The 12,579-nt window shown below is 42.6% G+C and overlaps 1 protein-coding gene across 1 annotated transcript; it reads right to left on the bottom strand.

The window, feature by feature from the left end:
* Nucleotides 1-10,721: 10,721 nt before the first annotated feature.
* lratd2a (LRAT domain containing 2a) lies at nt 10,722-12,579 on the bottom strand. Its single transcript, XM_073463293.1, has one exon. The coding sequence runs from the start codon at nt 12,101-12,103 to the stop codon at nt 11,279-11,281; it is 825 nt and encodes a 274-aa protein (XP_073319394.1). The 5' UTR covers nt 12,104-12,579; the 3' UTR covers nt 10,722-11,278.

Here is a 12,579-nt window from a genome sequence, read left to right as displayed (position 1 = left end):
TTGCTTTGTGATTCACACCGCTTCGTATTATCTTACCACTCTTTTGTTATCCTCATCTTAAGTTTCTGCTGCAAACACAGAACCTTTTAAAATACTGGATATTGGAAACAGGTCAATTTACATTAATAATGTCCTCTCAATAACCAAATAGTTAACATACTGTAACCATGACCTCTTTACCTTTTCAGACTTTGTCCCCTAATGTTCACATTAATGTCCGCTAAAGCTTGTGTGTTTCCTGAATAGTGCACCGAAGATTTGATAGAAAATGACACTAAAATATGAAACACGTCAGACAATGCCTCACTAATATTTTGAAAGTTGCATTACTCTCAGTTTGAGATGTAGCTCTTAATTTCCTCTCATCAAACACATTATAACTCAGTATTTCAAGGTTGGGATTTGAAAAGGGCTCTGCACCTGCCTGGCAGTTACTGCAGTGCGGGAGCTGAACCACCTGGTGAGCACCAGAGGCAAGAATCTAAAACAGTGTCTCTGTCAATATATCCTCTCTCTTAACACAGTTTGGATTAGGAAATAATTAGGTTCACAAGTGATGTTTAAAAGCAGATGAAACCAGCTGTGAATGCCACACTGCTGTATTATCACCTTTTAGGTTGATATGGCAAACTTGTTAGCGTACGGTTGCCTTTTTTCACGTCCAGCAGCCACACAGCAACATTAGCATTCATTTGGTGACCTGATGAATCTGCCCAGCTCACCAGAAAAATGGCTGTATTAAATGAAATTTTGTTTTTTTCATGTTTTCACAGATGGGGGGAAAAAAACAAAGAACTTAGAAAGTTCTCCAGTCATAAACAGGAGAGAAAACAAGATGACAGGATCATGAGAAAAAAACATTTCTTCACTTGCCCTTCGGGGCTTCCGTAGGTTGCGTTTCACATGCATGCAAAATTGGACTTGCGTATGTGCTGTGTGCAATTTTGAAGTCTAAACTCGTGGCATTAGTGCCCAGGTTGGAGAGACTGGCCTGAGCTGCTTTAATGTACTGGTTTTAAATAAATAAAATCTCAGACACAGAGACACCAAATTGGAGCCACAATTGAGGTCAGAGTTCACTCACACATGCCGGAGAGGTGACCCAGCCAGCTGTTATCCCTGCTTGCCACATTCATGACATCTGGAAGCCACACATTTATGCAAATGAGCAGCAATTAATACGTGGATGCTCATTTGGCCTAATGCACTCCCCAGACACGACCTGATCAAGGAAGACAGAGTCGGGGGGGTTTAAACAGGAGAGGGCAACATTTCATGAATACTGATATGTCATGTAACACGCTGGCTGACCTCCTGCGGTCAGAACTGTGCAGAATTATGTACAATACCAGAAGAGTCAATTCTCTCTTTTGGCAAAGCTGTTAGTGACAGCACCTCAACCGCCTGTGGAATCATTAGCAGAAGAGGCTCAACATACTGACACTGTATCTGAACAAATGGCCTCTCTGAAGAGACAGGTGAGGCTAAGCCCTTAACTCTGCTGAGAGAGACAAGACTGCAAGCTCCTGAAACTGATTAAGTCACCAGGGGCACCTAAGTCCCAGGTGATTAACAAACCCAGAATTCAAATTCTCTTCTTTCTACACACAGTGAGTCTTCTGTCTCTGGTCACCTCAGCTTCCTTGAATCCTGACCTCCACTGCTGAAAACCAACCCGAGATTAGCTTCCGAGAGTGATCGATTGTCGTCCTGCTGTCGCTTTCACAATAAAGATGACAGGGACAGGCATTTGGAGCAACACCTTGGTCCCCAGATCTCCAGACAGATGGCATGTGCCAGTTAGAGCGTGCCCTCAGCTGTCTGCAGCAGCCCGGCAGACAATCGCTCGACAATCTACCCGTCTACTACACTCCATCCGCCATCAAAATTATATGACCAATATGCTCCATTTCAGCTGAGGATCAGGAGAATATCCCATTATGGCCTATTTGCATCATGCACTCTTCCAATGTAATAAAACAGAATGTCTGAAAAGCGGGGGAATGTTTGGGTAATAACCTTGAAAAACACAAGAAGAGCACATTTGTAGAGGAACAAGTTCTCCATTAAGCTAATATGAGTGTGTACGTTTCCTTAAATCAACAGTTTAATGAGTGTAGGCAGATATCCATCGTCACTTCTGCAAATAGCCAGAAGCCAGCCGATGTCACCAGAAAGATGGCGTACAGTCGAGTGAACTCTGAAAATTACCTTTTGTTTGAAAATAACTGAGCACAAGCAGATGACAGCCATTACAAAGTCGCACACGCAATTGTGACTAATATGAAAATTGGCAATGTGGTGCGGTACAATTTTCTGCGCTTTCAAGAGCATCGCACTTTGAACAAGTAATTACTCAGGCAGCCTCATGAAACTTGCCGTTAATTTATTTGCTGAGGGGGAAACTGTAGCCGCGCGAGGAGGAGAGGCAGAATGCAAATCGATTTTGGAGTACCTCCTTCCTTCTCATTACCCTTTCTTGTAAGCTTTTCTTTCCCTTTCTAAACGGCCTCTGAAGACTCTCAGAGAGGGCTGATTATTTTTGACAGTGGAACAACTGTGGCCCAGGAGGGATTCAAACTCAACACAGGCTGTCACATAATGAGGATATAAATGCAGGAATGGAGCCAGAGCAGCAGAGTTCAGCTGTAATATGTCCCCAAGATCTGGCAGATGCACTAACATATTGCATATTTATATCTAATTCACACATTGATAACTGTTCTGATCTCAGATTTTTATGAGTTGGCGGGACAGACAACACCTTCAGTCCACATGGTCTGGAATTTATGCAAAACACTGTTCATGACTCAGAGTTTTGATTCATCTTAGGTGTTATACAGCTCTCGCAGTATGTAAATGTTTCAGTGTAGACTTGCAGCCAACACCGGATTAGCTCATACTTACATATTAGTAGACAAATGACTGACTTATCTTTGCCTGGCACAATTTAAGACACGGCTTGACAGAACTAAAGAGACATGCTGAGAGAATGGAGGATAATTGGAAATAAGGCAAATAAAAGAAATCAGTACTCAACTGATGCCAAATAATTAAATAATTAAATGGGAAATTATTGTCACTTTAAACGATATAACCATCCAGATGTTCAGATAGGAGCTGCTAATTGAATTGATGAAGGGAAAAGTCTGGTGTCCTTGTTAAATACACAAATGTAATGAAAAAATAATGAGATCCGTTCACACAGAAGAGTTTGTCTAATTTGTTGTGGTGCTGTGCCCTTTCAGAGCCAATCGCTGCCGGCATATATACAGCTGTGCAAACAGATAAGGGAGCGATAAGAAGAAATAGTCGGGCGTCCATGTCCTTTGACTCACACACTCTGCTCCTGTGCGCTCCAGTTTAGCAGCTTAATGGTGCGTTAGCACGGAAGAAAGACGCCTTTACTGTTGGGCTACAGTATGTAAATTTGCTTTGGATTTCTGATTGCCTCACATCGTACAGCAAAGTGACTTTGAAGTCAAGTGTTCCATAAAATGACTGAATGTACCTGCTGTGACATAACATGTGATACTGTCTACAGCTCATGTTAGTCAAAGGCGTGCAGCTTTAACAAGCCTGCTTTGTACAAACATGACTTTAATAGCTTGTGTTGACTCAGCGGATGTAAATGACCTGGAAGCCAAGTGTGATCGTTTCAAACTCCTCAATTAATGTGACTTAGGTGCCCCCCAGCAAACACAGACCCTATCATCGCAAAATGAGCGGTTTGAAAAGGAACAGCTAGCGAGCGGTGCCACGGGAAAGACCAGGACAACGGCGGAGATAAATAAAGCCCGGGCAAACAATGAAGCCACCTGCCTCTTCTCTTCGACATTTCAAGCCACTCGGCTGTGCCACTCGACTCTGGACCTCAAATCAAAGACCACAGCTTCAGGCAAAATACTCAGGCAGGCATCGAAAGTAATGGGAAATGGAAAAAGTTTAGAGGAATACAAATTCAATCCAAGGAAGTGTCGTCCCTCTATCAGAGGCTGCAACAAGATCACTGGTGCAAAAGTATCGCAAAGCAATGCATAGCACACAACGCACAGGAAGAGCACCACACTTTAAAGCCAAATTTATATAGTGTCCAAAACACGCAATTACAATGCCATGTGATGCACTGGGGCCCAAAAAGACTACACTGTGAAAGAAGCACCTTGTAAAATGGTGAATACATTGTATTGAGCGTCACAACCCTCGTAACATGACTCGTTTCACTGTCATGATTTCATCTGATCAGTCTAATAACATTTTGACAGTCTAAAAGAGCCGCATCATTAAATCTGCCCTGCCCCCTACCCGTTAGTTAGCCAGGTGCTAAACCAGAAGTTAGCCAGCTCCACCAGTGGAAGTCTTCAGTGCGCACGGCCTATGGGCTTTCTAAATTCTAAACACTGGACCTTTAAAGCAAGACTCTTAGGAATCTTTGTCTTATTAATGAAAAGCTCAATTAATAAGTAAAAACAAACAAAATGTTCCTCAGTTCAACCTTACTTGGTCTGATAACAATAGCTAACCTTAGCTAATGTTCAATAAACTTTAGATGGATATCGCTGTTTCAGTCAGATCATTGATTCTTCACAACTCCTCTCTGTTTGTGTTACTGTTACACTGTTTCACCTTCCATCCTGTAAGCTTGTGTCCACAGGAGCTGCTCTTCAGCAAAGGTTGCATTGCTCTTTAATAAACTTTGGATCCATTTCGAATGACCACCTCACAAATTCCTCATTATTCACCATGTCAGCTATTAATTCTGTTGTTTTGCTTCACTGCATTTAGTGTTTTGTTTTTGTTTTTGGCAAATGCAAAAAAATGTTTAGTCATTCCTCCTTTTGAACCTACCAGGACAAGGAGCCCATGACATCACAGGACATAATTGCCCTCGAGACACTGGGGAACTTTCCTGGTCTGACTCGAACACAAAAAGAGAGGCTGTGTGGCTATTGTGGGTGGCTATTAGTCACTCCCAGCATGGCAGGTGTAATCACATCATTTTTCCCAGAATCTTCTCTGTTTGTCCAGATAGGCCGTGCCATGAAGAGAGCAGGATTTGAATGAAGCATTTGATTGTGTGCATGCAGTTTAAACTTTTTAATGAGCTTAGTCAGATGTGATTACTTGTTAGTAAAGAAACCAATAAGGGGCCTCTGTGTTGTGTCCTAAACTGGGTCTTTTGTTGTGCTTTTTTTTGTTTTCTTACAGAAGTACGAGCTTGTTTACGTGTGTGACCTTGACCTCTGCATTTTTAAAGCCTCATTATAAAATTTACTGGGACGTAGTTATAAGGATGCAACATATCTTTTATTATATGGCGGCAAAATAGAAATGAAATAAAATTATGCTAACATCAACATAACTCTATTATGTTCTGGAACTACTGATATTTTTCTTGATCATTAGAGGAATAGTCCAGCTAAATACACTTAAGTTCTTTCTTACCAAGACTTAGATTAGAAGATCGGTGTTTTCTCATTTGGTGCATTGCTGCAGCATCCCTTTTCACGCTGTGTCTTGAACGCTCCATTCTAGCTACCGAGTGAGACATCTCGCCTCTGTTCAATCTTTGCTGAGAGTTGCACATGTGCATTACTTACCTGGCTGGTTGTAGCCGATCAGAGGCAGAGTAAAGCAGGTAGATGCATACATGTTTTTGTATGAAAAAACATACAGTGGTTTTCTAATCAGTTATTGTAAACAAGCATTGTGATTGGGTCTTTACTACAGGTCACAGAATTCTGAGGACAGCAAAGCAAACTATAGTCATTGTAATAAAGGGGTCAGGAAATAATTGGTCTTTTTTATGCAGCACATGGAATAAGTCTGCAAACAGCAGGGCACACTGTAAGGAGTTTGATAGCTCGCTGAGGGGTTGGAGGTGTGTTGCCTGTCACCTGCAGCTCTTCATCTAACAGCTCACTGTGACTCTTCCTTCTTTTAATATTACTCTCTGCAATAATTCAAACTAAAAAAAAAACATACAAAATGACTGTTATCTTGTTTCCTAGATGCATTTCTGATAAACGATAGCGGTTACTGGCAAACACATTGCATTTCCTGTGACTATTTCATAACAAAAACTTATGTGACGCAGGCTTACTGCTTTTAATGTTCAATCACTGAAGCAATACGTCATTCAGTGACTAGCCAGACATTTATTGAACTGAAAATCTTCCAGACTGCCACTTAAATGTGTTAATGTGCGTTGAGGTGCTCTGTAAAACGTAAATAAAAAGCAAACTAAATGATTTGCAAATTCTTTAAGACCCATATTCACCTAAGAGACAAGACATTTAATGGCTAAACTGATGCGCTTCTCTTTTTTTGGTACTATACACTCATTCTGAATTTAATGCATTCTTTTTTCTTTTTTTTTACTTTTTACACAGCATCACAAACGGGGGGTTTGTTTAATAGATGTGTGAAGACAGTAAACAGATGGGAAGCAAAATGTTTCTGACTTAGTATAAAATTATGAAAACAAAGCTTGTTAAAATGTTCCTTTCTGCTCCTCATCCTGTGTGTACACCGCTGTATTTCATCTACAGTCGAACATGAAGTCCAATTTCTCACTCTCTTCTACAGCGACTAATCTCATCATGTCATTAGCATCGTATGGGAACAAACCTACACAGCAGCAGCAGGATGGCACCTGTAGGCGCGCGCTGACACTTGATTATAATTGGGTTGCCTCTGCTATGTCCGAGCTTTCACATCCCATCAAGAGGAACGGCCTGGGAGACAGAAAAAGCTGGATCACTGCTGCTTCACTGCGAGAGCTGTAACAGCACAGCACACCCTCCACTACAAGAGGAACAGTCTGTGGAAAAATATAATACACTTAGTGATATTCCAACGTGCAGCAGGAAGCAGGAACATCCTGGGGGGCAGAAGTGTCACTCACACATTCAATGAGCAATTCAGGCCCCCTATCTACCTGACCTCCATGTCTCAGGAAGTTTAGAGGAAGTTCATTTCTAAAGCACCTTTTTATATTGAGTGTCATAAAGTGCTTCCCATGTCGACAAAAGCACAAAACCGAGAAAAACACATACAACATCACTGAAAGGCCTGTCAGTACATGGAGGCGTACCGATGACATTTAAAACTTTCTCACTGCTGGCTGACCTTATGTCTTTTGAAGGCTGTTGCAGGGCCAGAGGCCCCGACAGTGAAACAAAGTTATGAGTCTGGGTGTTGAACATTGGTGTTGACTGATGTCCAGTACATGCTATCGGAAAAGGCACAGTCACACGACTGACTGGCCACAAAAAGGGAGGATTTGGAAACAAAAGCAGAGGTCCTTTCCCAGAAAAATTTGAGTTTCACATACTTTGTCTCTGCTGCAAGTACATTGCAACAGCATTTTTATTTTAAATACTTTCAATAATTTGACCCTCTGAACGAATTTTACAAATTTTACAAAATGCACGTCCCGTCCTCCTGTAGGAAACAAGGATTCTTCTTTCCAGCACGTCTGAAATTTGCACCAGTATTTCTTTCTCGTCTCCTTTTCTCTGTCTGTCTCTCGCTCAGTTAGGAGGACAAAGCACAGCAGTACAGCAGACTACGTGTACAGTGCCAGGAACAGGTTGTGTTTACTAAAAAGGTGAAAAGCTGTGAATAGTTGTCATTAATCAGGAGAAATAAATGGGAGTCTCCTGGGACAAATCAGGAGGGTTGGCAAGTATGCTTCAGAGTCCAGCTTGTGAGCAAACTGCTGCTCCTTTACACATCCAGAAATGACTTTCAGTCATTTGGAGTTGGGTTTCCGTCCACCTGATGAATGTAAGTCACTCTCTTTTAGCTCTGTTTTTTGGTCACCAGACTTCTGAGAGCTTCTTTCTGCTGAAAACAGCCTAAATTGATGTTATGAGAGCACAAAGATTGTACCAGTGATTTTGATGTGAATGTGTGAACTAAAATTTGTTCTTTTTAAGCTGCCTTCTTGTTTTTTTTACTTTTTGGCTTTTTTTCTTGTCAAATACAGGATGCTTCCACCTCCTCAGGCCTTTACACAGCCCGAGAAAGAAAACAGCTCACGGCTCGTGTCCACACTGAGACAGAACCTGTGACGAGGGGTCAATAGTGGACATCGCTTCATTTTGAGAGCTCACAAGCCAAAAGGTTGTGCAACACATCCAGAAGCTTGAAACTGAGCTGAGGAAACAAAACAAAATCCACACAGAGAGAACCAGACACTGATCTGACCTTCTCTGACAATCGAGTTCATCTCTCATGAAGTTCAAATTAAACCAAACAGTTGAAGAACCAGGACCTGCAACACACAGCTCAACTCACATACACACTTCTCTTCACACCAGAGGATATAAACCCCTTCGCAGCCGCAGCAGTAACATCTGCACAGCTGCACTCATGTCTTGTTAAATTACTTTTAGTTCAATATAAAATCGTCCAACAGACTTGAACTTGACAAGACCCTAAGGAGGATTTACCATGTCTTAATTTGATTACAGTGCTGCAAGCAAAAAGCAGCACATGGGGGGCTAAAGCAGCCAGCGTACATACTGTACGTGCCATATACAGCATCCGATTTAAGTGTGACTGCTCCCTGCAGTCATAACAACAGTATAATCGTGGATCTGACATCCTGTCGTAGGTGATTTCAAGTTAAATGTCTGATTTATTTGAGACTGTAGATCAGACAGCTGCAGGTTTTACACTGTAGCTTTACTGAATCCACATTCATGATAAGTGGGACAATTTTGAATGTTTGAAAGATTTCTGAGGCACAAAGGACTGGACAAAGACATGCGGAGGACATGACTCCACCACGCAGTACTGTGTAAGTAAAGTGAAAATATATTAGATTTTTTTTTTTCATGTGTTTTGCTTCACTTGACATCAGAAGCTCCGAGCAGGAAAGGAGGAGTATTTCTAGTATTTCTAACTGGAAGTCTTCTGACTTGTTATAAAAGAGATCTGTGAAGCAGAGTTAAGGAAACTAAAGGATTTAAGCACAACGTAATTAATAGCACATTTATATGACAAGGAAAGTTTCAGTCATTACAAACTTACCTCAACTTCTCTGCTCAGATAGGAAAAATAGTTCATTTTGTGTATCACTTGTCACTTTTGGTCGGATGCAGAAATGTTGTCCATGTCTGGATCCCATCTGCAGGGCTGCAGGTAGGACTCTGGGTCCATGACATACTATTGGTTTAAGCTGGAACTGTCACAATCTTTGACCTGACAAAATGTCGGTCAAAGATTGTGACACCTGTACATTATTTTTCACAATCGACTGGTCTGTAGGTCATTGCAATACATCTGATGATTATTTTTTCTTTAGTTAGTGATTAGTGGTTTAGTTAGCGCCCCTCACCGTAATCCAAGGTGATGTCTTCAAATATCTTGTTTTGCTTGTCCAACAATAAAAACCCCAAAACATCCATATAACAACATCAAATCATTCAAAACGACTGGGGATTATTGGGGTTGCACAGCAATTTTGATATACATGGAATTAAAATTGACAGATATCATATCTTAGGTATTGAATTCTAAAGTTTATGGTGAAATTAAAAATAAATACATTTCAATATCAAGTTTTTTTATTTTTATATCAAGTTTCATGTCTGTCAGGACATAATATTTTGTGAAATTATACGTTAGCATTTGTTTAGCCAAAAACAACCTCCTGTTTTTCATTCCTGTTAGGGTTATTGCAACACAAGTGATTTACAGTTGTTAATTACTGTATTTTTCTATCTACTAATTGATTAGTCGACCAGCAGAAGTAGTTGCTCAATTCTTTTTTTTAGAAAGTTGTCTGATAAGGAAGCAGCTGTTCAGCCTGTAGCGGCCAGCACCAAACACCAGGAATATAAACCCCAAGATAGCTCACAAGAACGTGAAAGTGGTTTGTTACTTTGGCAAACTTCAGACGAATAAGAAATATTAACTAATCACCTTCTTCAATAGCAAAAAAAAAAATTGTTTTAATTTTCTCTGTTTTAACGACAGTGAAAGGATGAATTCACCCAAAAAGGAGAATTCAGTCATCCAGTCATCAACTCACCCTCATGCTGATGGAAAGTCAGGTGTCGTGGTCCACAAAACATTTCTGGAGCTTCACAGCAAAACAGATTTGCATCAGCTTGTCTGGACGTTGTTCACTAGCTTTTCTAAGCCGAAATCTTCACTTTAGCTTTGCTAAAAGCGTTAGCGCACGTGCTAGACCGCGCATTGAGGATGTAAATAACGTCTTTTCAAAACTATTTGGGATCTCAGGACTTCCTGAGACGTGGATTACGCTGTACACACTGCATGAAGCAATTTTATGTTCTTACAGGTTCTTTTTGTTTTTACAAGTCCCCATCTACTTCAATTTTTTAGGAGGATGTTGCAACGCTGTTTTACTGTGAAGCTCCAGAAATGTTTTGTGGACTACGAGAACCTCACTCGACTTTCCACCGGCATGGGGGTGGGTAGATAATGACTGAATTTTTCATTTTTGGGTGTACTTATCCTTTAAGTGTCTTCTGCAGCAGGTCAAACAATTAACCTTTAAAACCCAGAGAAAAAAATAATAATTCACTAATTTCTAAGAGACACTTTGAGAGCACATGACGATGACAGAAGGAGCATTTAACAACAACACAGCAAATACACTCAGTATGAGGAGAAAATGAAGCGCTCCAGGAGCTCCGGCTTGCCCTTGTGCATGCAAGTAAAACAACATGACAGAAGACTCATTTGAAAAAGAGAGACGAGGATGGTTTACTTGACATCTGAGTACACAGTTAATGACAGACTTTGATCAGTGTAACACAGACCAGCAACATTTCCTTCACATGTGCTGGTGAGAGAATTACCCTTAAAGGCAGAGAGACTCCTGCTTGTATTCAGCCAGCAGCTCTGACACTTTGCTGTCTGTGTGAGCTGAGGGATGAAGTTAAAACCACACAAGGATCAAGTAACAGGACACACCGTGAATAGAGAAACGTTCACTCTGCTTACAAGAGAGCCGGGACGCTTTAAGACAGACGGGTGAAGCTTTTATAAAACTATACATTCAGTGTGGAGGGCCTGACTCAATCCAGTCTCTCAGATAATTGAATCATGATTGCTGAGGCCACCGAGCTTCAGAGGATGCTGAGGATTGTGGCTTTAAGGCAATAACATGTGAGAATCAGACAACTAAAAAATGAATGACTGAATGAAGGCTTGCTATAGATTAAAGCAGGTCGTTTGGTAAAGGCTACTCTACTTGCAAAGCAGTTAGTTTTGCAGATCACCCACAGGGCAGACATCAGTCAGCTCCTGGCTCACTCCTCATCTCCTCCACGCTTCTGAAGTGAGTGGCCAGCTCCTGCAGCACGGCTGTCCTGCCCAGGTGATCGTTCCTCCTCTTCTCCATGATCATGTCCTCCAAACTCTGAAACTCCAACACGTGCGAGTGTTTGTCCGACATGAAGATCTTCAGTCTGTACGGCTGCTTGCCTATCCGTATCTCCCCACCCATTTTGAACTCCCTCTTGCCGAACATGCACCAGGCTGCGAAACCCTCGGAGTTCCTCCAGCTCAGCTCTCGGTCCTTTAAGCCCACCTGCTCCATCGCGTTCTGCACCACCATGTCCGGACCCAGAGCTTTGAATTTGTAAAAGTCGTTCACGATCCGGCACCTCCTCCCTTGACTCGCATCCGTCAGGAAGCTGTTTTTCACCTCGGCTCTGTGCAGGTGCACCACCTGGAAGTCCCCCACGTACACAGCCCAGTGCGGGTACTGCCCTGTGGCCACAAACTCCACCAAGTCCCCCGCTTTGCATTTATTGAGCAGATTCTCCGGGGAGTACACCTCCAGGTTGGCGGACTTGGCGCTCTTCTCGTAAATGCACTCATCTCTGTTGTAGACGGCGCACTCCACCTCGTCGCGCTGGTCGTAGTGTTTCTCTTCCTGATTCGGGTCCCTGTCTGTGCCATCGACCGCGCAGCTCTCCTCCAGCTCGTCGTCGTCGTTGGAGAATATGTAAGAGACGCCGATCCGCGGGCCGTCCTCCGTGTCCACGCCGTTCGGGTCCACTGTGGGAACTTCTGCGTAACTTAAATGTGACAGCTTGTCCATCTGGTTCCCCATGCCGCTGCTCACCTGGTACGCAGCCGGTGTAACACGATCTGATGCCGAGGGCTGTTACCGAAACATCCCCACCATCTGCCTCAAAACCTCACAGCTTCAAACTTCCTCCTCCCCGCCGTCGGACAGGAGGGTTGTATCCAATTTACGCATACGAATACCTCCGTGATGTGGAGGCTGGTCGAGCCTGTTCGTGCCCCATCAACAAGTGGAGTTCGGGGGAGGAAACAAACTGGTTTCAAATTCAGCTGGGAGATATTATTATCCCTCAGGTGAAGCCTCGTAGACTCACCTGCTGTTTCCCTGCGTAAAGTTCCGTACGCCGGGCGCCACAGAGGAAACAACCAGAGTTAAAAATCCAAATCCTCAGCACACAGGACTGCTCGTGTGTGTGCGTGTTTGTGTGTGTGTACGTGGTACATCGCAGATAAAGTAGTCCACTGCGCTGCGCACTGTGCCGGCGGTGAGCTGAAGGCAGG

Source organism: Pagrus major, chromosome 3 (genome assembly GCF_040436345.1).
Source record: "Pagrus major chromosome 3, Pma_NU_1.0".
In the NCBI taxonomy this organism is placed as follows: Eukaryota; Metazoa; Chordata; class Actinopteri; order Spariformes; family Sparidae; genus Pagrus; species Pagrus major.
The sequence above is the reverse complement of the archived record's forward strand: the minus strand, read 5'-3'. Positions and strand labels throughout refer to the sequence as shown.